General features: G+C 45.1%; 2 protein-coding genes across 3 annotated transcripts in view; both read left to right on the forward strand.

Moving 5' to 3' along the window:
• The first annotated feature begins 1,270 nt into the window (after positions 1–1,270).
• Positions 1,271–2,271, forward strand: LOC112955207 (interferon lambda-3-like). Its single transcript, XM_026048488.1, has 4 exons — positions 1,271–1,438; positions 1,595–1,672; positions 1,785–2,078; positions 2,161–2,271. Exons 1-4 carry the CDS (start codon positions 1,271–1,273, stop codon positions 2,269–2,271), a joined length of 651 nt encoding a protein of 216 aa, XP_025904273.1.
• Positions 2,272–8,406: 6,135 nt separating this feature from the next.
• Positions 8,407–20,459, forward strand: part of UBE2F (ubiquitin conjugating enzyme E2 F (putative)) — a 58,488-nt gene continuing 46,435 nt past the window's right edge. Inside the window, exons 1-3 of one of the 2 annotated variants that reach the window (XM_026049044.1) lie at positions 8,407–8,463; positions 10,630–10,763; positions 18,344–18,373. In XM_026049044.1, coding sequence (XP_025904829.1) covers positions 10,646–10,763; positions 18,344–18,373 — 148 coding nt within the window. In that variant the 5' untranslated portion in view covers positions 8,407–8,463; positions 10,630–10,645. The remainder of the gene's footprint in view (positions 8,464–10,629; positions 10,764–18,343; positions 18,374–20,459) is intronic. The other variant, XM_026049035.1, reaches the window with a different exon arrangement.

The raw sequence follows: 20,459 nt of genomic DNA on the forward strand, positions 1-20,459 counted from the left end.
GAGCCGCTGGGTCGGGAGCAGGTCTGCAGCGAGCCAGCTGCCAGCACCTGAGAAGGGCACCTGGGGGCAGCAGCCCCTGTGCCCAGCTGCCCCGCAGCGCTCCAGCCGAGCCCACAGCTAGGCTCTCCGCTTTCCGGCTCCGCTTTCGTGGGCTGTGGGATGCCCACCCAAAGCAAATTTCATTTTACTTTTCCAGCCAGAAACGATGCTTGGGGTGGTCAAAGCCACAGGCGTGTAGATGAGAAAAAAAAAACAAATCAGCCTGCAGTGCCCCCTTGCCCTTCAAATGTCTTGCTGAAAGGAGGGGAAAGATGTTGTTATAACTGGGGAGGCTTTCACCAAGAAGTTAGTAGTCACGGATGCTGCACCTCACTCCTGCGACATCTTTGTAGTTATTTACACCCTTTGGGGTCTTTTCTTGTATTTAATAGGAACAAACCATGTGGAATAAAACATCTTTTACAAAATCTGTGTGTTTCTGTTTTTAACCATATGCAATATGCACAGAAGTTGCATTCAGGCCAAGTGCCAACTAAGGAAACTGGTCCTGGTTGTGGGCTTAGGTTTTATTTAGCTACCAACCTCAGCCCCTCGAAAATCCTGCTTGATCCCGCTCACTTCGGCAGCGAAAGCTGGACCAGGATCCTGGCTGCGCTGAGAATCATGCAGCGGTGTCTGCGTTTTGGGACTGTAAAGCACATTTCTGACCAGAGCAGTTCTTTGCCCACCGGCAGCCACCCCTTTTGAGCTGTCTTGGGCGGTTACGAGCTGTCACAGGCTCCGCGGTGGCAGCTGTGGCTTTTCGTCCCGGCGCTTTTCCGCAGCAATTCCCACGCCTGCGGGTAAGCGGCAGGAGGCTGCGGGCAGGGTGCAGGGCACGCCTGCCGCCCGGGATTCCCTCTGCCGCTTTCGCTTTCCTGTTTCCAGACATGAGCACCTGTGGATTTTCCTGCCGACCTGAAAGCGCGTTCCTGTTTCGCTCTGCTCCGTGCCGGCACCGTATAAAAGCGGTCAGGATGAGGCAGAGCATCGAGACAGGCAGCCACGGGCCAACAGAGACACCTTCTACACACCCAGGTGAGGAGCAACCCGGTTCTGGCCCCGCGTGAATTCTTTCTCTTTGCACCTGCTGACTAAGGCTCTTAAATTAATGCAATGGGATGAGTTTGGGGCTACGCTTGGCTTTATGGCCCCTCTTTCTCCTGGTTCTTGGTGGGGCTCTGGCTGATGCTGGCATCCCCCTCGCCAGCAGGAGAAAACGCAGAAGAAAATGCAACCTGCCAGTGGCCAATCCTTGCTGCTGCTGCTACTGCTCCTGGGCACCAGCCTGCTGGACGCTTTTCCCCACAACGCCTCACAGAAGAGCTGTGGCCTCTCCAAGTACCACTTCCTCCTGCCATCCGAGCTCAAGCTCATCCAAGATATGAAGGAGCAGTTTGTGAGTATTGAGAGCGGCTGGCAGCGCCGGAGCCGATCCTATCCTGTGCTGGGGCCTCCCGAGCATGGGCAGGGAGGCCCGATGTCCCCCAAACACCCACCTCTTGGAAGGGGCATTTTTTAAAGCTGCTCCTTTCATGCTTCCTCCTGCTCCTAGGAGGAGACCATGCTCTTGTCGGACAGAAAATGCAACACCAGGGTTTTCCACCGGAAATGGAAAACGGCAGAGCTGTCGGTAAGAACTTAAAAAAAGGGAGCTCCCACTTTCCTGTGTTTCCCTCGGAAGGAGCGGGTTAACTTTGCGGGGAAGCCAGCGGGACAGGAAACCAAAGAGCTGCTGCCCGCAGGTGCCCGACCGCGTGCTGCTGGTGGAGGCCGAGCTGGACCTGGTGATGGAGGCGCTGGGGCACCCAACGGCGCCCGGCCTCGCCGAGCGGCATCGGCACCCGCTCTCCTTCCTCGCCCAGGCCCGTGAGGACCTGCGTGGCTGCGTGAGTGTGTCCCCCGCTTCCCCGCGCACACCGGTGCTGCCCTCCATGGCGCCCGGCCTCACTGACGTGCTCGCTCCACAGGCACCCAAGCACCAGCCCTCCGGGAAGCTGCGGCACTGGCTACACAAGCTGGAGGTGGCCAAGGAGAGGGTAAGTGGCGCTCGCGCGGCCTCTCTTCATGCGTGCGCGTGTAGTCGGGCCCACCGTGACCGACCCCTTGTCACCACCGCAGGAGACCGACGGCTGCCTGGAGGCCTCCGCCATCCTGCACCTCTTCCAAGTGCTCAGCGACCTGAAGTGCGCGGCGCTCCGCGAGGAATGTCCGAGCACCCGCACACCCTGAGCCGCTCCTGACTGAGCATGGGCACCTGCGTTTCCCCCCGCCCTTTTTTTTTAAATTAATATTTTTTTTATCGACTATTTATGGGCACCTTGGGAAGACGTGAAGAAGCGCGGCTCCTGGAAGAGGTTCTTCAGCAGGAACCTGTACCCGCCAAGGATGCTGTTGTTTTGCTGGTTTTCAAAACAAGGACTGTTTTTTTTTTTTTTTAAAGGAAATCTATTTTTGTACCTGCTATTTATTGTGGACCACATTGGGGTGGTTGCATGTATAGATAAATTATAAAATATATTTTATATGCTATTTATAATGGAAAATAAAATGTTCTTGCAACCTAAAATCTTGTTTTCACTGTGTTTTGTTATAATATCATCACTCCAAGAAATAGAACTACTTGTGGGGACAGGGGAGGAAAGTAATGTGGATTGGGAGCATTGGAAAACCAGCAAACCCCCTGTTTGCCTCTAAACAGAGGCTGATCAAAGCCCTGAGGCCACCTGAGCTGCATGGAGTTGGGGGAGGGCATAGCTTAAAGTGATGATTGCAGCTCACCCAGAAGAGCAGCATCCTCTGGGTTAACTACCCAGGAGCCATGAGCAGATCGAGTCTCCCAAAAGGAGGTCTGACAGGGTGGGGAGCAGGTGAGGTGGGTACCAAGGTCCGTGTGAGGATCTAGTCCCTGCTGCTGGGGCATCTACTGCCACCTAAAGTTGGAAACTGCCCCAGGGCCATGGAAAGCGCTAGGTTGGGGCGCTGAGCCTGGGCAGCCTCCACGCGCGCAGGGAAAGCACCGTGACAGGATAAGGAGACGCATCCAGCTCACCCCTCTCGCTGCCCAGTCCACGCAGGAGTCGCCACAGGCGAGCCTGGATGGCAGCTCTGCTGTGAGTTGCTGCTTCTTGCTTTTCCTGAGGTTTTTGCTCCACTTCCAGCATCTCCTAAATACTCTGGTTCTGCATTTATGGCTAAGATATGTAGCGAGATCTTGAGTCTCTTCAAGAAGTGTGTATGAACCAGAGTCTTGCTTGGGTAGGGATTTTTTTTTTAAAAATGATGTTTATTTCAGGCATACGTATAGCTTTCCTCCTGCTGCCTGAGCACAGAAAAGTGTCCTAAATCAGAGAAAACAATCTGGAGCCTGTGCACTCTCACTTCTCACAGAAGTTTGTCTTGGAGCACATTAGCAATAAATGGGCTCTCACTTTTCCTGGAGGCTTTAGACTGTGAGGGATGTCCACGTGAGCTGCTGCCATTATGAGAAGGTATTGACTGAGCAGTTTCCTCTTGCTCTTCTGTATGCACAAGGAATAAATAAAACCCAGGCAGTAACAAACCTCCCGAGGACTGGCACCAGCATTTTACCATCATCCTCAAAGCAAGTCACCCAGTGCAGACTATCCATCCTTTGGTGGAACAGATACCCTGTGGCTGCCTCACACCTGAAAGGCATCACGTTGTGGTAACGACCAAGCTCAAGGCAGGTGGGGAAGACCCGGTGGAAATAAAATAATCCCACTTCTCAAGTGTGGAGGGCCCTTGTTGAGAAAACCTTGCTTTCCTGCATCAGGCTCTGAGGACAGCTTGTCTTTGTGCTGTAAGAGTCTGCTAGGAAAAGTCCTTAGGTGCTGGACAACCACCCCACTGCTGTAGTCCTGAAAAACAGGCTGCAGCAGCTGCCCTTGGCAGCTTCTCTTGTGGATGTTTTTCCTCTTCCCTGGGCTCAATGTCTTGAAAATCAGCTGCCAGCTGCTGCATCTGGTCATGCCTCCTTCTGCTCTATGTGGACTTTGGTTTCAGTTTCTATCTTTCGTTTCAGTTTCATTCCTGGAAGAGAAAAGCAATTCCTTCTGTCGTCCTCTATCCCAAATGCCTTTTTAAAGTCATGATTAGTAAAGGTTCTATTTTATAGTGTTAGAAACAGGATGATGTGCTAGATGTCACTTCTCCTCCCATATGATGGTAGCACTGTTAGTAATTCTGCGCATTAGAAATCATGAGGGAATCATGACGAATCACTTCACGGTGCTCCTGTGTTGCTGTCAGCCCAGGGAGCAAGAGGTGCCTCTTGTCTGCTTTGAAAAACCATCTCTACTTTTATCTGCGACGACTTCAGGACACAGGCTGGGGGTGGCTGCTGGGGCCCCTCATTTCCACGCAGGCAGCTCGGGCTGGGGGACTGGGCAGAGACAGTTGATGGAGATGCTGGGACTCTGAACTGCTTGCTGAAAGTGCAAAGACACGCTTCAGGAGATGGAAAGAGGAGACTATTCTGACAAAAAAAAAAAAAAAAAAAGGTTAGGACTGCAGGCAGGTGGCCAAACCTTCAAAGAACAAGCAAATAAACAAACAAACAAGGTGCTTTGGTTTTTGGTTTTTTTTTTTCCCTGGCCCCACAGGCAAATCCTGGCTTTGTAACCTGCTTCTGCGTGTTTTAGCAGTGCCCAGGGGAAGCCACAGCTGAACTGTGTGGCAGCGCAGCCTCCGATCGGCATCAGCAGCTAAACGTGCCCATCGATTTTTATCAGGGAGCTGCATGGTTGGCTGTTTGCTCTAAAATATCCCCCAAATCTCCCCTGAGACACAGGCGTGGGATTGTTTCATTCTTCTCTATGCGTTTTTCTAAGCTGCCCAGCATGCAAACCCCCCACAATGTGTGCTCTAAAGCCAGTCATTACTGCAACACTAGCAATTAATAGGATTTTAATAAAGCTGTCTGTGGAAAAACACTCCAATGCTGCCGTGAGGACCGCAAAACAACAGCAGGTATCCGCTCTCTTTCCGTGACAGGTCAGTCTCTAATGATTTCTGTGCAAAACTGAAATTCTCTGGCTTGAGACGAATGGAAGAAAAAAACAAAACAAAAAACCCCATAAATTCCAAGAAAGAAACAAGCTGAGGAAAAGCAAAAGGTGTTAGTGAGCATGTGTGCTGTCACAGCAGAGATTTTCTTGGGTACTCGCTAGTTGTCTTCTTGCTTAAATGCTGTAAAATTTGTGATATCATCTTGCTTTTATCTTTTATGCATAAAATCAGATTCCCCTTCTAAAAAAGAGTCTTATAGGCAAGGTAGATTCTTATCTTCTCTCTGTACAAAGGCCTATGCAGCCTTCTCTTTGCAAGGTTTACTTTCTTGCTTTTCTGTGAGTGAAACTTGTGATGTAGCTTTCTAGTTTGCTGAGCACTTTGGGAGTGCAAACGTCAAATTAGCATCTCTTACATGATCAGGAAATCTAGGGCCAAAACAGGAGGCATCTGTGGTGCAGGAAAACAGCACGCTGCTAATTTGCAGAGTGTACAACTCAGTTTGCACAAAGGAGCAGCTTCCAGCAGGAGAAGCCAAATTTCGTAATTATACATTAGAGACAAGCATTTCATCATCATCACAGGTGTCAACGTTTTCCGGTCTGGCCTTCTGACTCTGAGCAAACTCCCACAGGCATCAGAAGGGCCGCTACCATTGCCCTAGTTTTACTTTAACAGCCTTTATTTTCAGAAAGTAACTATTACTCTTCACCAAGCAATTGCCAGCTGGTGAAGTTTCTTGCTTCCCTATCTTATAACTAATGCTAGTTATTGCATTTTTTTTCCTTCTGTTTTTTGGGGAATGACTCCCACAGAGGCTCCTGAGCTTGGGATGTGCCTCTTGAATTAGCAACTAGCGTTTGCTTCTCGTCACATCAGCAGGCAGGTTTCTTGAGGCTTTTCTACCCATCCCACTGAGTCAAAAGGCACCTGGAGAACCTAATAGGATGCACAGTTTTTCCTGTCTGAATCAGGGCTTCATAAGTGGGTTTCATAATGGTTCCCCTAGCAGGAGCTGGAGCATCACATCATCACAGGCCAGGCTTTTTCTCTGCCTGCTCATCACTCACATGCCTCAGAGCCCAGAAAACATCTGAGGAGGGGATGCTCCTACAGTAAATATTTACTCCTGAAAAAACATACATTTCACAATTGATCATCTCTGACATGTAGGTGCCCTTTCTGCCTTTTTTTTTTTTTTTTTTTTTTGTCTTAATGTAGCACTTTTTTCACCTGCTTCTGTACTTTGAACTGAACAAGCAGATATTGCTGCATTGTGATCGTGGGCACAAGGATCCTAAGGATTCACAAGGGGTCGTGTTGCTCCTTCTGATTATTCAATCTGAGCGCAATCATTGGCGTCTGTGTCACCTAGGAACACCAGAAATGCCAAGATTGGTAGGTGTGTGCACTAAGAAACAATATTAAACCAGCAAGATACTGCACTCATTTTTACATCTACTGTCCGACACTAAAACATCATTCTAACTCACTTTTCTATCGTCCCTAATGCAGTAGTTGAATAGGAGTGGATATTGCAGACAGCTGTTTTGTGCATGAGAAAAGAATTTAGGCTTTAAAGTTACTGGAGATAGTTCATGAGCTTTAAAAAACACAGAACCAGATGATGTTAAACTAAATGAGCTCTCAGTTTTAGCTCTGGAAGCAATCATGTTATCAGACACATTAAATTATCCTTCTTGAGTTAAAACTCTTATGAACCTCAACTGATGATTTCTGTTTGTCCTCTGCAAAAAGAGTTGAAATACTGGTTTTGTTTGAAACACCATGAGATGCCTGAAACTCTGCAAATTCTTGACATGTGAAATATGAAATATTTCCCAGGCCAAAGAAACAATGATGGGAAAACAGAATATTCCATAATCTGTACATAAGCCAAAAATGGGGTCTGTTAACCATTTTGAAATAGTTATTTAGCATTTGTAATAATAACTAGTGCAGAGATGTAAATACAGATGTAGAAATAACAGTACCAAACTGCTCTGGCAAATCAAAGTCCTCTGCTTTGTGTTAGCAGGGTCTCTGTCAAGACCCTGGTCTCTTTGCTTCTGGTTTCTGGAGAGATCAGCTTGAGTATCTTATACTACATCTGCTATCTGGATGAGAAAAGGAGGTGAGAGAACAAGAAAATTCCTCTTAAAAATGACAGAAAAAATAATTTTTGAAAGTGGGAAGTACAAGTGTGCATTTATCCCTCATGATGCCGTTTTCTGCATATTTTATGTCCATTTCTTTTCTACCAGACTAAATTTTGCGTGTGTAGTGAGAGGTAGGACACAGCAGGAGACTCCTGCTTCCAGTAGGCAACACTGCCATCTCTCTGCCTAGACTTGAAACAGATTTCTGTTTCGCAAAGACTTTTCTTCTCACTGTAACTTGCAATAGCAAAGTAGTCCCAGAAGGTCACAAGGCATCAAGACCTGAATTTCACTCATCACAGTAAGAGGAACTGGCGGGGTGAGAGGAGACCTGTCACCATTGCAGTCTCTGACATTCTGTATTGGCTTGACTTTAATTAGTCTTTGGACGAGGGGGTGATTAACTGACAGTCCTATACTTATAAAAATACTTTGTTAAACTGGTTATTCACAGAGCTGCTGTGCCGCAGATGCTATGTTGGTTTAGAGGCAGGTAGATGGATGCTGGTGAGGGTCTCTCGGGATATTAAGCAGACATGTTTCATGTCTTTTCTCAATAAAATACATTGTTATGGTTTTGGCTGTCCCACTGCCTCTGTCCATCCCCTGCAGGCTTCATGGCGACGTCCCACACCCTGCTCCATCTCTTCCATTCTGCAAGCTTCTTTATGCTTAATTTTGGCTGCCTTTATTTTTGGAGGATACGGGATGGAAAGCTACACAAGCACTGGAGTTTTATTGGTCTGCTATAACTGATTGTGGCTTTGCTAAAAAACCAAGTGGTCAAGTGTCTAAGGCCATGACATCCAAGCCGTTTACTCTCTGGTACTAAACACACCCCTGCAACATGCTTGCAGCACTCGTGTTACTCAACAGCCTGTTGCTGCCACCGGTCTGGAGCTGCTGTGTGGTGTAGGTTACCTAACCAGGCTCTGGCACGAAGGCCATTGGGTTCCCCTTCCAAAACCGGGCGCTGCTCCCCGCCCTCCGACCAGCTTCACCTGCGCCACAAGATGGCGGCGGGCGGCTCGCTGCCTTCCCGCCTTCCGCAGGTCTCGCGAGAGCGCGCGCGCTGTCCGCGCCGCGGGCGCCCATAAAGCTCTTGTTGAAAGCGCCGCCCCTTCCGGCGCGGCCGCCGAGGGAGGCGGCGCGAGGGCCGCGGGGAGGAGCCGCCGCCGCCGCTGTCCCGGCCATGGTGGTGGCCCCCGGAGCCGGGCCCTGACTCCGCGCTCAGGTGAGTGCGGGGCGCTGCCCCTTTGCCCAGGACCGGCCCCGGCCCTGCCGCTCTGCCCTGCCCGGGCCGCCCGCCCGCCCGCCCGCCCGCCGCGCGGCGGCTGCCGTTAACGGTCGCGGTAACGGCTCCCGCGGCGGCGTTGCTCCCTCAGGGAGGCGGATCGGAGCTTTCCCCAGCGGTGTCGCAGCCGGGGGGGCGCTCAGGGGGCCGGGGCGAGGGCCGTGTCTGGAGGAGTGAAGGGCTTCAGCCGCCCTTTGCACCTAAGAGCCTCCGAGGAGGAGTTCCCGCAGCGCCCGCTTTTGTTTTGCTTTTTGTTATTATCATTTTCCTGAATTTTATTTCCTTTACGAGCTTTCTCACACTGTTTGCCTTCTCCTTCCCCTCTTCCCTCTCCCCCCCACCTCCCTCTTCCGCCCTTCACCTCGTGAAAACAGCTGTTGTCTTTGCCCAGGAAATGAAAATACCGTGTGTTGGTTCTTTGTTTTTTTCCTCTCTAGGTCAGTGGCATCTGGGAAAGGCTTCCCTATCCCAGCTGGACCAGCTGCATTTGTGCTTGTCTCTGTTTTTCTTCTAACTCTCTCTTGTGCCTAACGTGTGTGCTTGTCAGCTTCTGTGAGCCTGTCTTCTTTGTATGGCTTACTAGAGTGCCCTGCTATAAAGCACTGCTGTGAAACAGCTTTCCTTTGCCTTTTAAATACTCCTCCATCCACTGCTGTGCTCCTCTTCATGTCTGAGTGTCGTGTCGCTTATTTCGCTTCTCCTTTTGCCCCTTAGCTGGTGTTTCAGTGCTGATCTGTTGCTGCTATAAATCTGTTGCGTTTCCCCCAAGCTTGGGAAGCAACAGGGGCTGTTTTTACAGATGCAGTGTCTAGACTGGCAGCCCAGGGGCTTCTCTCCCCTGTGCCCTGGAGCCTGGGTAAACGAACAAACTAAAGTAACCCCTGTTGTGAGGGACCTGGTAAGCTTCGCTTCAGGACTTGCTTACAAGAAGGAAGTGCCAAAATGCAGAACTGAAGCTGGTGCAGATGAACCTTTTACTGGGTCTGTGCTCTATGTTGTGACCACTTTTATATTTGTGGGTTTCTTCCAACTCGGCCATGAGCCCTGTGCACATCTCAGCTGATTCCTCCATTTCTAATGCGGTGAAAACTGGTGATTCTTTATCATTCCTGCTCATGTCATTATCTCTGTGGTCAGCTGTTCAAACTATTGTACTGGCAGACTGGATACTGAGTGCGTTTTTACAGAACTTTTGGCTTAAATTAATGAATCCGTATTAGAGAATAAATCTTGTTATGTTAGTGGTAATAGTGCTGTAAGGATACGGATCTTGTCAGCACTTTTTTGGTTTTGGCCAAACTGCTGAAAAGGAGTGAGCTGCCTTCAACTAGGAGTAAAGTCCAAATGTTATAGGAAACTCGAACATCTGAAAAATAGCCTTATAACTTGAGCACCTTCTCCACCTTTACTGTAAGTTACTCAGGTCTTTTGCATAAGTAGAGGACTGATATAGCAAAAGAAAACCTTCCTCTGCCCTGGTTACTGACTGTGTGAGGGCGACTGTCCCTCATCAGTCTGTGCTGTCAGGGTGCCACGTGTTACTCTTGTGCAATTGCACAGATAATTGCACTGCTTTGGAGTTTAGATTTGCTTCCCTTCCTGTGTTCTGGTTGCTGGCTCAACGCTCATTTCCTAGTGTCACAGAGCTGTTTCAGTGGTCCCTTCCCTTCCTTGCCTCTGGTTGGCCAAAAAAGTACCCCGGAATGGCTTGTCATTTGAAGCAGGGCCAAGAACGGGCCCCGCAGGTTGCCTGACCAGCAGTCTGGAAGGGTATTTTTATAGTAATTCTCTAGGGGGAGTGAGGTCAAGCAGTGTCTCTGCTCTGGGAGATGGTGCAGTGAAATTAGGTAGCAGAAAGTCTAAACCTTTTTCAGTAAGGCTGAATTTCCTCTTGGCCTTGCATTTGGTATTTACATAACAAACTTACTCTTTAATTCTTGTCAACAGTCATTTTTGATCACAGTCGTGTTATTTAGGTATATACTCTTTGTTTGCTAAGAATATAATAGTTTTTGAATGCAAGCCTAACTGTAAGCTGCTTTTTACATGTCTCTCTTCCTAGTGCTTTAAGCTTTGGTAACTTTTTTTGTAATACTTGTGCTCTAGGTTGAAGAGAGCAGTAATGCTAACTCTGGCAAGCAAGTTGAAGCGGGACGATGGCGTCAGAGGACCCCGTGCATCCAATCCAGCTTCTGATTCAACTCGGAGAGTGTCAGTTCGAGATAAATTGCTTGTTAAAGGTGAAAGGAACTTATATTTAAAATTTCCAGGATTTACGCTTCTCAGTTTTGCTGCCAGGATATGTTTAAAAAGTTTAGTGTAAAGTCATTTCCAGAAATATTTTTAAATTGTTTGTGTACCTTATGACTTACACTTTGTGTCTCAGATCTTCAGCATCTTCTTGGCTGTAGGACACTAGCTTTTGTTAAAATAATGGCAAAGTTAAAAAGCCTTCTGCTTGCTTTATAGAAGAAATAATCCATCCTTGGGGAGCTGTGCTGTCTCCTCAGTTAAACACTGTGGTCAGGTGTTAGCACGTAAGTGTTCCTGAGTATGTAGGAGAAGGAATATCAGATTTGGCTTGACAGCAGGATAATTCTTTGAGCAAAAACATAACTTCTTGTGACAGTAAAAAAATGTCCTGAAAGTGACATCTGTGTTCTAGTAATCTTTGATGGCATAAATCAGAGGCAGTCAACTGTGAAAGGCCAGCATAGCCTTCCAGAAAGGCTAGTGGAGGGAGGCTCGAGCTGTCTGGCTCTGCAATGATGGGGAAAGCTTTTGCTTTGCAGCAGTTCTGCACAGGCTCTTTAGCAAGACTGACCCAATATACTATTTTACAGTAAAATTGGGGAGAGGGCTTTTTTTCCATTTTTTTCTCCAGTACAAATAATCTTATATTTTAAAGTTCATAGATACTGATACTTTGCAAATGCTGTAGGTTTAACTCTGGTTAACTCCCTGCAGTAGCCACTGGGTGCTGTAATGCCCAAGCTGTGCAGCTTTGTCCAGTAGCAAGGTGTGTGTTGTTCATGTTGATGTTTCTACTAAAAATAGTCGACTGCAAAAATACAACTATTGATGTTTAAGCTTGTGCAGTTATAGTTTGTGCCATTGTGTTAAATTGTTCAAGTTTCGTGGTCTTATTTCAGAATGACTTGAGACTGGTGCTTGTTTATCTGCTCAGATAGTATTGCCTACCTATAGCACTACAAATGACTTTTTGTAATTAGTGGGGAATCTGCTGTGTGGCAGAACAGTGGAGCAAGAGTTCCTCTTGAGTTTGCTTCAGAAGCATCTCAAGCAGACCATGGAACGTTATTTTCACACCCTTCTCGCTCTCTTGTTCTAAGGATTGGGAGCGTTAATGCATTTTAAACCTTTATGTGATAACTCTTCCAAAGAGCCTCTTTTAGACTTTTAAGTTTGGGGATTCTCATTTGACTGATTTGGTGGGGGAAGGAGGGCAAGGAGGCAGTACTGAATGGGAAGAATAAACTCTTTAAACAGTCTAAATTGCAAAGCCAAACTGCCAAAGTATGTCATCTGTGTTTGTATTAGCCTACAAGCGTAGAGGGGAGAAAAAATAACCAGTATAATATAAATACACTTGAATTAAACTGGCATAGAAAGTGAAGTGCCAGAAGTATAACTCTGCCCTTAGTAAGAGCAGTAACATTCCTCACACTTTGAGTAAAACCTGATTTGCAGTTTTTTTCTTCCTGCAGAGGTAAGGTATAGACAGTACTGACATGGTTATTGCAATTATCACCATTAGCAAACAGCAGTGGGCCAAGAATTGAACAAGCTGTGTCCAAAGCTCCAAATGTTCAGAGCAGGTCTCTGCAGGCATCTGTCCAACAAATGTGAGCGTTGTCAGGTCTGACCGTGTGAAAATTGTCACTTGGCTCTCTAAAGAGGGGTGTACAAGCAGCTATTGGTCTGTTCAAAGTGACTTTTCTGGACCAAATTGGGAAGTGTGAGTAGGAGGTCACTTCAGTCTAAGCCCACTGAAAGCAAGAGGAAAATCGAGTAGCTGTATCAAAGATGGTTTTTCCCTAAGTCTCTTTGTAGCCATACTTTTTATAAGATGTAGATCAATTGCAAAATTGGTCACATGGCTTATAACAAAAACCTGTAGGACTTGCAGTAGTTGTCAGTTTTGGGTCAGTTGAAGCAGGATCTGAAATGTTGAGTGAAAGGGGGGCTTCTGTTTGCAGGTTCTGGCATTACTGATAGTCCTGCATCCTCAAATGTATTGCGTGGAGACTTGTAAATTAAATGATGCCAATTTGCTTATGGAGATGAATGATTATGACTCAACTGCTGATAAATGTAGACAGTACTTAGAAAATTCTGAAAACTAAATGTAAATTAATTCTGAATGTTGGCCCTCCTGATAAGACATTTATTTTTGAGGTAAAAAGTGATAATCTAGGTATAACTACTGAGGAGAAAATTTCGGGTCCTAATTTGAAATATTTTTGCCAAAATTGCAAGTACATGAGTTAACCAGTCAACTGTGATGGGCTGCTGTCCTCAGATGCAATGATGAAGGCAACCAAAATAAGCTGTTGCTTTTCCTACTTTTGTGAAAAAGTTACCTGTAAAATAACGGGACCCTTTGACCTGAGACATCATAAACGAAGCTCTCTCAAATCACTAAGGGTAGAAGCCTTTGAGGGGTGAGAGTAGACGAGGACTAGTAATTTAGGCTGCCAATTCCTGAAGAGAGGCTTTATAAATCAAGGAGGAATAGACTGGAAAGAGACCAAGTGGTGACTAGCATGTATCAAGACAAATGAGAAACATGCACAGTTGAAGGGGAAAAAGCAAATAGTGTTGAAGAGAGGGGGAAATAGGTAGAAATCGTGTGTGTGAAGAGGCTCTGCTGCCTCTCCATCAGGGAAGAGAGGCTCAAATAAAACACAAGTTTGTTAAAAGCTCAGTGTGACTCATTCTTGCATCTCGTAGCTGGATTTTCAGTATAGGCTTAGTTGGAGAGTAGGGCCTTTATTTTGCAGACTTAGTATGTGAGTTAGAGGAAGCATTGCACTTTAGCAACTTCCAGCTTCTCTGCTGAGAAGATCCTTCAGAGTTGGAGTTCCTTCAAACTGATAGTGTGGACTTTTTTAAATAGTGTGAATAGTGTGGATTTTTTAAATGCTTAAACAACTTCATTTCCCTCTAGAGATGAGCTTAAAGGTAGGGAGTAGTGGCCAATGCCTGTTTCTGCAAGATCCTCAGACCCTTGTGCTGGACTTGAAAGGCACCTCTTTTTTTGAAAATCTGAAAGCGGCCGAGGACAGCAAGCCAAGCACTATGTAAGGTTAACATTATATAACAGGCATTGAATTAAAAATAAATGCCAGAGTGTCAGTACCACTGACGTGTGTGCGTATTGATCACAGAGGCTTTTACCTCAGCTGCTTTTTTCTTAGCGCATCTAAATGTCAGTCAGTTTTATGTTACCACTGCTGTTTTGTTTATTTATAAATGACATCTTGAAGTTACTTGATTTACTAGGAAAAAGAGTTAGCATGGTTTATCTCTCAGTTGTCTTCATGGCACATGGGCTTTACAACCAGATTTTTAAGAATGGAAAATGTTTCAGGTGGCTTTTGTAGAAGCCCTGGGCAATAAAGGAAGGGTGAAACTTATTATGTAAAAACACAGATAAATGAGCAAAGCAAATAAAAACAAGAGAAATCAATATATTAAGACACTGGAAAAATCTTGTGGAAAATGAATGATTAATATTTATTAAAAGGAAAACCAGTGGTTTACGATAAAACACTTGCAGTGTAACTGTGATTGACATACCAAAGCTAGCAAGATACCGGGAGATTTGAAATTAATTCAAAAAAGTGTCACCAAGATACTTCTAGGACTTCACTGGCAAGGGGGAAGGCCTAACTCGGTGAATTATTTCAGCTCGTGTCTGCTTTGCAGTATACCTGAAGAAGGAAGTAAAATGATGTATTTCAATGTTTATTTTCTTGTATTTCTAACCCCAGTGACTTGTTCTAGCTATTGATGTCAGGATAATAACTTTTGCAGCATAAATAATAATCCATAGAAGCTGGAGGCTGTGATTTGATGTTACCCTGGTGAAAGTAAGCATTGGAAGTGGAAGGAATCCCTGCATCTCTTGATATATTTAATAACTGATGGTATTAGGCAAATTGTTTGCCTTAAAATACCAATCTCTTAGTTGTAAGATATGGAGGAGCTAAGAATGAAAAGCTGTGAAGATGGGTGGGTAGGAATTGTGTTGCTAGAATTAGAAACCAGAAAATAGATTTTTATTTTTTTTAGAATTTCAAGGTCTGTCTGCATCTCAAACAGTCTTAAGATGTACATTGAGTCAGGAACAAGTAGTAGAGGTGTTTTTTTGGTAAAACTAGTGAAAAATCTCGTTACAGATGAGAAAACACTAGTTTATTTTGAGGAAATAATGCTTTCAGTTTGTGTGCTTAAAAGCAGGCTGCAGTGGGAAGCATCTGGCTTGGCTCTTGGTGGCAGGCAGCAAACAAAGCACTTCTATATTCTGACTTGTTGCATTGAGCTGGGGGCAGGGGAAGCAGCACAGCAACTTTTGGTTATAGGCTGTGTGTTATAATCTAATGTTCCCATGGGTGTGTCATAAACCATATGGTTGTACACGTCAAGGTTGTATATTCCCATTTCTGGCCTCAACTGCCATGGGTAGAGGAAATTAATCATTTGTGAAATCACCTACGTGTAGTTTGGGCTGTTTGTGTTTAGTTTTCCCCGTTTTTTGCGAGGTTCTTGAACTGTTTCTGCAACATCTCCAGTTTGTACTGAACTTTTCTGAAGTTTGTGGAACACTTAAGTTTACCCCATGTGTTCTTACTCTTTCTGTAGCTCAGAATGGCATTTGAACTGTGCAAGCACATGAGCGGTGCCTGCAGGAAGCACTGTGTGGTGACTCTTGGTTATCTGTGGCTGTGTTGTCCAAATTGCAGTTTATACCCCGTTGATGGGAGCCAGCTCAGGCCCTGCAGGGTTTATTGGCTCAGGCAGGTATGTGCTGAGTCCAGAGCACCACTCTGCAGATACAGATGCCACTTGGCTCTGCTTCTACACAGAATCCAGCAAGACCTTAAGGGCATGGAGCAAGTTCGGGTCTGTAATGGCTGTATTGGAGTCTCTCCCCAGCAGAAGCCCTGGCACGTGTCTGCGCTTGCCCCGTGGCCTTTTGGACCTGCCCGGGGTGGTTTATTGGCGTGGGTGCTGGGTCTTGCAGCCCTCTGGCACTTGCTCTGCCTTGGCACTGAGCCCTCTTGACAGAGAGAGGAATTCAGATGCTCTGCAGTATTTCTGCAGTGCTGCTAGACCAGCACTGACCTGAGTCAGCAAACATTGGTTTCCAATGGAAGTTTTTCAGTGTTTTCTTTGCACTATATTTCTATAAGGTGGACTACTCAGTTGTCTGTCTCTGCGTCTTAAGGAATGGTGAGATGGCTGTTACAAATGGAAAACACTGGTCATGCTTCTCCTTGAAGTATTGCTTGTGTAAAGTGCTTAAATTGGGGTTTTTGTAACTCATGCTGTAGAAACTGTTGCTTCCTGGAAGGGGAGGTCAGTGCATGCATGGGATTAGGTTTGTTTTTGTTTAGTGAGGTTTTTGAAACCCTCTGAAGCTCAGTGTGATTGAGCTCTTAATAGTTGCTAATTTTGCTGCTTCTCAAATCTGTTAAGACATCCACAGAAGTTGGCAGAATGCACAGAAGCGTCCTCTTAGGAGTGTATTTTGACAAGGCTATTGCTTTTTGTAGGCAATACATAAAGCAGAACATCAGGATCATGATGAAGTTCAAATTCTATGGTCAAAACATGCTCTTTTAAAGCAGTAAAACATGAAAATGACGTCAATGTCAAGACTTAACCAAAGATGTATACAATTTGAAAAAAACTCATAAATGCTGTGGTTTTGGCCCTGTAAAATGTGTTTGTTGTTGTTGCTCACCCATATTAACATGGTGCAAGGGATAACATCTATTTCCTGACTCTTCTGCTGATAGAAATTTTAGATTGTTGAAGCAGTTAAGGATAGAGTTGTTGGTTCTTGTAGTGGTTTGTTGCTGAACTAGAAACCTTTTTTTGGTGGGATCTAGGCCTTGCTCACACAATTTTCATGTGTGTTACAGCCTTTCTGTTTGCACACTTTAAAAGAGCTTGTTGATCTATACTTGTGCATGTGTGCATCTTTGTTTTGGTACAAAAGCTGTGTTTTCTTACAAAAGCACAGAAACAAAATGCTCAAGTCTGAATGTTTTGCAGGTAATGTTGAAACCCTTGTGAGCAGCGACCTTCCTGCTGAGTGCTGTGGAGGTGACGCAGCCACTCAGCGGGGCTGCTGCCACCTTTGCTCAGATTTGGTTCCCTGCATTCTCCATTTCCCCCACCTGCCCTTTGCTCAGGATTAGCAAAAAGCAGGTGGGATTTGTTAAGTCAAACTGTTGGCAAGAGAAATAAGGAAAAAGAATCAACAGCCATCAAAGGGCCTCGTCCTGAACTTCCCTTGCAATGTGTTGCAATGTTGAGTTGATAATTCCTCCCAATACTTGAGGCTGGTGAATATGAAGATGGCAGGCTGGGGAGGGAGCATATTCTGATGTGGGTGTGTAGCTGCAATGCATAGTTGGTTACTATCTGTGTTGGCAGTTGAAGCGTTTTGAGCTGCTCCAAATACTGTGTTCTTCCTTTCTGCTTCCTTGCTTACAGATACTTGGGTAAAATTGTGAATTGTGATTTATCTTTCTCTCCTAGCTCCTGAAAGTAAAAACCCTGGCATATATTGAAACTTTTTTTTGCCTGTTGGGAAGACTGCTCTCTGAAAACTTTAAGCCTAAGCAGCTCCCCGGTAGAGTGTGTATCTTGGAACCATGCTTTTGGTTAAATCAATTGCAGGTCCTCAAATGCTGCCACATGTAGAATTTTACAGTTGAGTTGTGAAATTTTAATACAAAAAGCACAATACTGTTTACTGGGATCCTCCGTGCACTTTAACTTGGTGCAGCACGCTGCAGGCATGGGGATACACAAGTGCAGGCTGCTGTGCCAGATGTTGGATATATAAATATCATATGAGATGTGAATATGATCATGAGGGTTCTTTCATATCATATATTAATCTTTTTGCATTGTTTTGGTGTTCCTAATGCTGTTTTTCCAGGCAGAGCAATGTCTGGTATGAGTATGGGCTTACGCAGGAGAGCAGAGAAGGGGTTAGTGGGAGAGGGAAAGCTGATGAAGGCTGCAAGAAGAGGACACAGAGTAGGAATCTTAGGGCAGCCATGCATCAGGGTTTCAGTAGATTATACAGAGAGAGGATGGAGCATCCCAAACACTTGAGACATCCTTGCCTGGGACCATCTTGTCACTGTGTAATCTGCTAAAGAGGGGAGCTTTATGGGCCTTATGTGTCTGAAGAGCCCCACTATGTAGACCAGCTTGGTGTGGGAGCTGGATAAGGTCATCTCTTGGAGCACCAACCATCTGTGCACAAGAAGCCCTGGTGCTTTAGACTTGGCAGAACTGAACTTCTAATCACAGCAGGGTATATTTGCATTATCTGTAGGACAGATGAGCCTTTTCAGCAGTGAATTACTGGATAAGGTGTGTGACTTGGAGGGGAATTTCTAGGTAAATAATCTATGCTTCTTAGTTATGTTTTTTTAGGGTAAAATTTTATTTACCTGGTAGTTTAAATTACAAGATCTGCTAATTCAGACCACAGGAATGGCTTTATGCTTGCATAAATAACAGTATTTTTTTCTCTCTCTCTCAACAGAGGTTGCAGAACTTGAAGCTAATTTACCTTGTAAGTATAGTATTTCATGGCATGTGTTTTGAGGAGAAAAGCTTTGCTCAATGTGATTGTTTCTTCTGAAGTATGAATGGTTCATGCTGTCTCCTTTCCTTAAGGAAAGCCATACCAAATTTTGCCAGCCCTGCAAAGGCTTAAGCGGGTTTTCTTTGTTGCCCCTTATTAGTGCTTTGGAAGCTGTATTGATTATTTGTTTACCTTATGAGCTGATGGTGTGTGGGAGATTCCTTCTTTTACCAGGCCACAAAGTTACTGGCAGCTAAAGAGCATATTTGTTACCTTGCTCCTGTCTCCTACCTTCTCTCATAGCTTCCAAAACAGGAGTAACTCAATTCTCAGGAATTCCATTAAACCAACCTAGTGCGCTTTCATTATGCGTGTAAGATGTAATCTGAAATGCTTATTAGTAGTGGGAATGGTCATAAATGCTAAAAAACATAATCTGTATTTCTTAAAAAAAGATACTGTGCTTTTTAGCCCTGGAGTCTGCCTTTAATGTTTGTTTTTGCTACAAGCAGATGCTACTAATGTTCTCTTTAATAAAATAGTATTTTAGGGAATAGTAAAATAGATTTTTAGAAGTTACATGGTAGATCACCTGTTACTTCAGAAGCTGAGGATAAATAGTTAATTTCTTGATCTTTGAGATCAGTAGCTTGAGAGAGAGAAACTATTTCAGTAATGGGCAGCAAAATGAAAAGCCTTGTGAAGGGAATGAAGTTGCTAAGGCTCTGCAGTTCTTTCTAAGAGGGGTTGTTGACAGCAAAGCTGAGTTGTTGCTGAGCTTTGCTTGCCTTCAAGCATACACCAGGGCAGCAGCTTTTGGTGTCTGGGTGATTTTTCCAATCCATATGGGCAAGCAAAACAAGTCATTGCATGGTAAACTTAGAGGCATCTTTACAGCCCATTGCCTGTTTCATGTAGCTTCTTGTGCTTCATGTTCTTATTTCAGAGTAGTGCAAAATGCTTCCCAAGCAGGGGAAGAGGCATAAGCAGCAGTCAGAGTATGTATGCAGGTTCTCGCTGTGCGGTCTTGCCTGCACACTCATCCTTCAAAAGGAAGCAGTGAATATTCTCCCTGGTTATACTGGCAGGTCACTCGAGGTGTTTCTAGTCTTCCCAGTCTGAGAGAAGCTTTGCTCACCATTTTTGGTTTAGATCTCTGCATGCTGTGTCTTTTAAGTCTCCATTTTTGCAAGCACTTTTAAATCCAGATGAGTTCTTATGTCTCAACCAACAATTCTTCCTTCTCAGTTAGAGGTCCTGATGGAAAAATATAGGAGCAAAAGTATGGAATAGAAGCTTCAAAGAGGGAGGACGTGAAGAGGTTCTTACTCCTCCTTTGGTTGTCCTCATCTTTCTTGGACAGTCCTACTGAAAGCTTACACTGAGTTATTTTAGCTTTTTGTTAAATTTTATTGCATAGATTTTCTGTTGGTAATGGAGGTTAGAGAAAAGTATCTCAGTGTTATTACAATGCAAATACTTTACTACAGTTTGTGGACATCACCAGTTTTATAGTATATTTTTCTCACAGATGTGGTTTGTACCTCTAGTGTTGTCTATTTTCTTGACAAAGGCAAAAAGGAGAGCCAGCTTGCCAGATTCAGGAGCTAAAGGCTGCCTAATGTGGATCCTAATGCGTCCATGGACATAGGCATCTTCCAGTGCCAGCTTGACTCCGCTGTGTTCAAGAAAGGCTGTTTTTGTGCCCCAGAAGGGTTTGTGTCATCAGTTGTAAATGTTCTGCTGTGTTGTGGAGTTGTATCTGCTGGATGGAAGCCATTGACTAGCTTCATTACAGCCCCAGACAACCTCAGATATTGTTGTCCTCTTCATATGTGTTCTAATTATTGTCCTTCAGCTCCTACAGTGTGAGAATGCAAACAGGGTTTAGTTTGCAAGGATGCTCCGCCAGTTTAGTGTGCAATTGCTTACACCGGACATAAAACACATATGAAGAGAGCTTGTCCTGGTAGTTCTCCATTCCATTTGGAAGGTGCTCAAGGAAAACAGTTCAATGTTGGAAGCCCAGAGTAGAAAAGGGCGAGTACTTAGTATGTGTGGAGATAACAAGTTT

This window comes from Nothoprocta perdicaria, unplaced genomic scaffold (assembly GCF_003342845.1).
Source record: "Nothoprocta perdicaria isolate Ctin4 unplaced genomic scaffold, notPer1 scaffold_11, whole genome shotgun sequence".
In the NCBI taxonomy this organism is placed as follows: domain Eukaryota; kingdom Metazoa; phylum Chordata; class Aves; order Tinamiformes; family Tinamidae; genus Nothoprocta; species Nothoprocta perdicaria.

What these genes read in the sequence shown, in the direction of transcription:
- LOC112955207 (XM_026048488.1), top strand. Translation starts at nt 1,271, where the DNA reads ATGCAACCTGCCAGTGGCCAATCCTTGCTGCTGCTGCTACTGCTCCTG. An exon ending in AAGATATGAAGGAGCAGTTT is followed by an intron (nt 1,439 to 1,594) that starts GTGAGTATTGAG and finishes TCCTGCTCCTAG; the next exon opens with GAGGAGACCATGCTCTTGTC. An exon ending in GGAAAACGGCAGAGCTGTCG is followed by an intron (nt 1,673 to 1,784) that starts GTAAGAACTTAA and finishes TGCTGCCCGCAG; the next exon opens with GTGCCCGACCGCGTGCTGCT.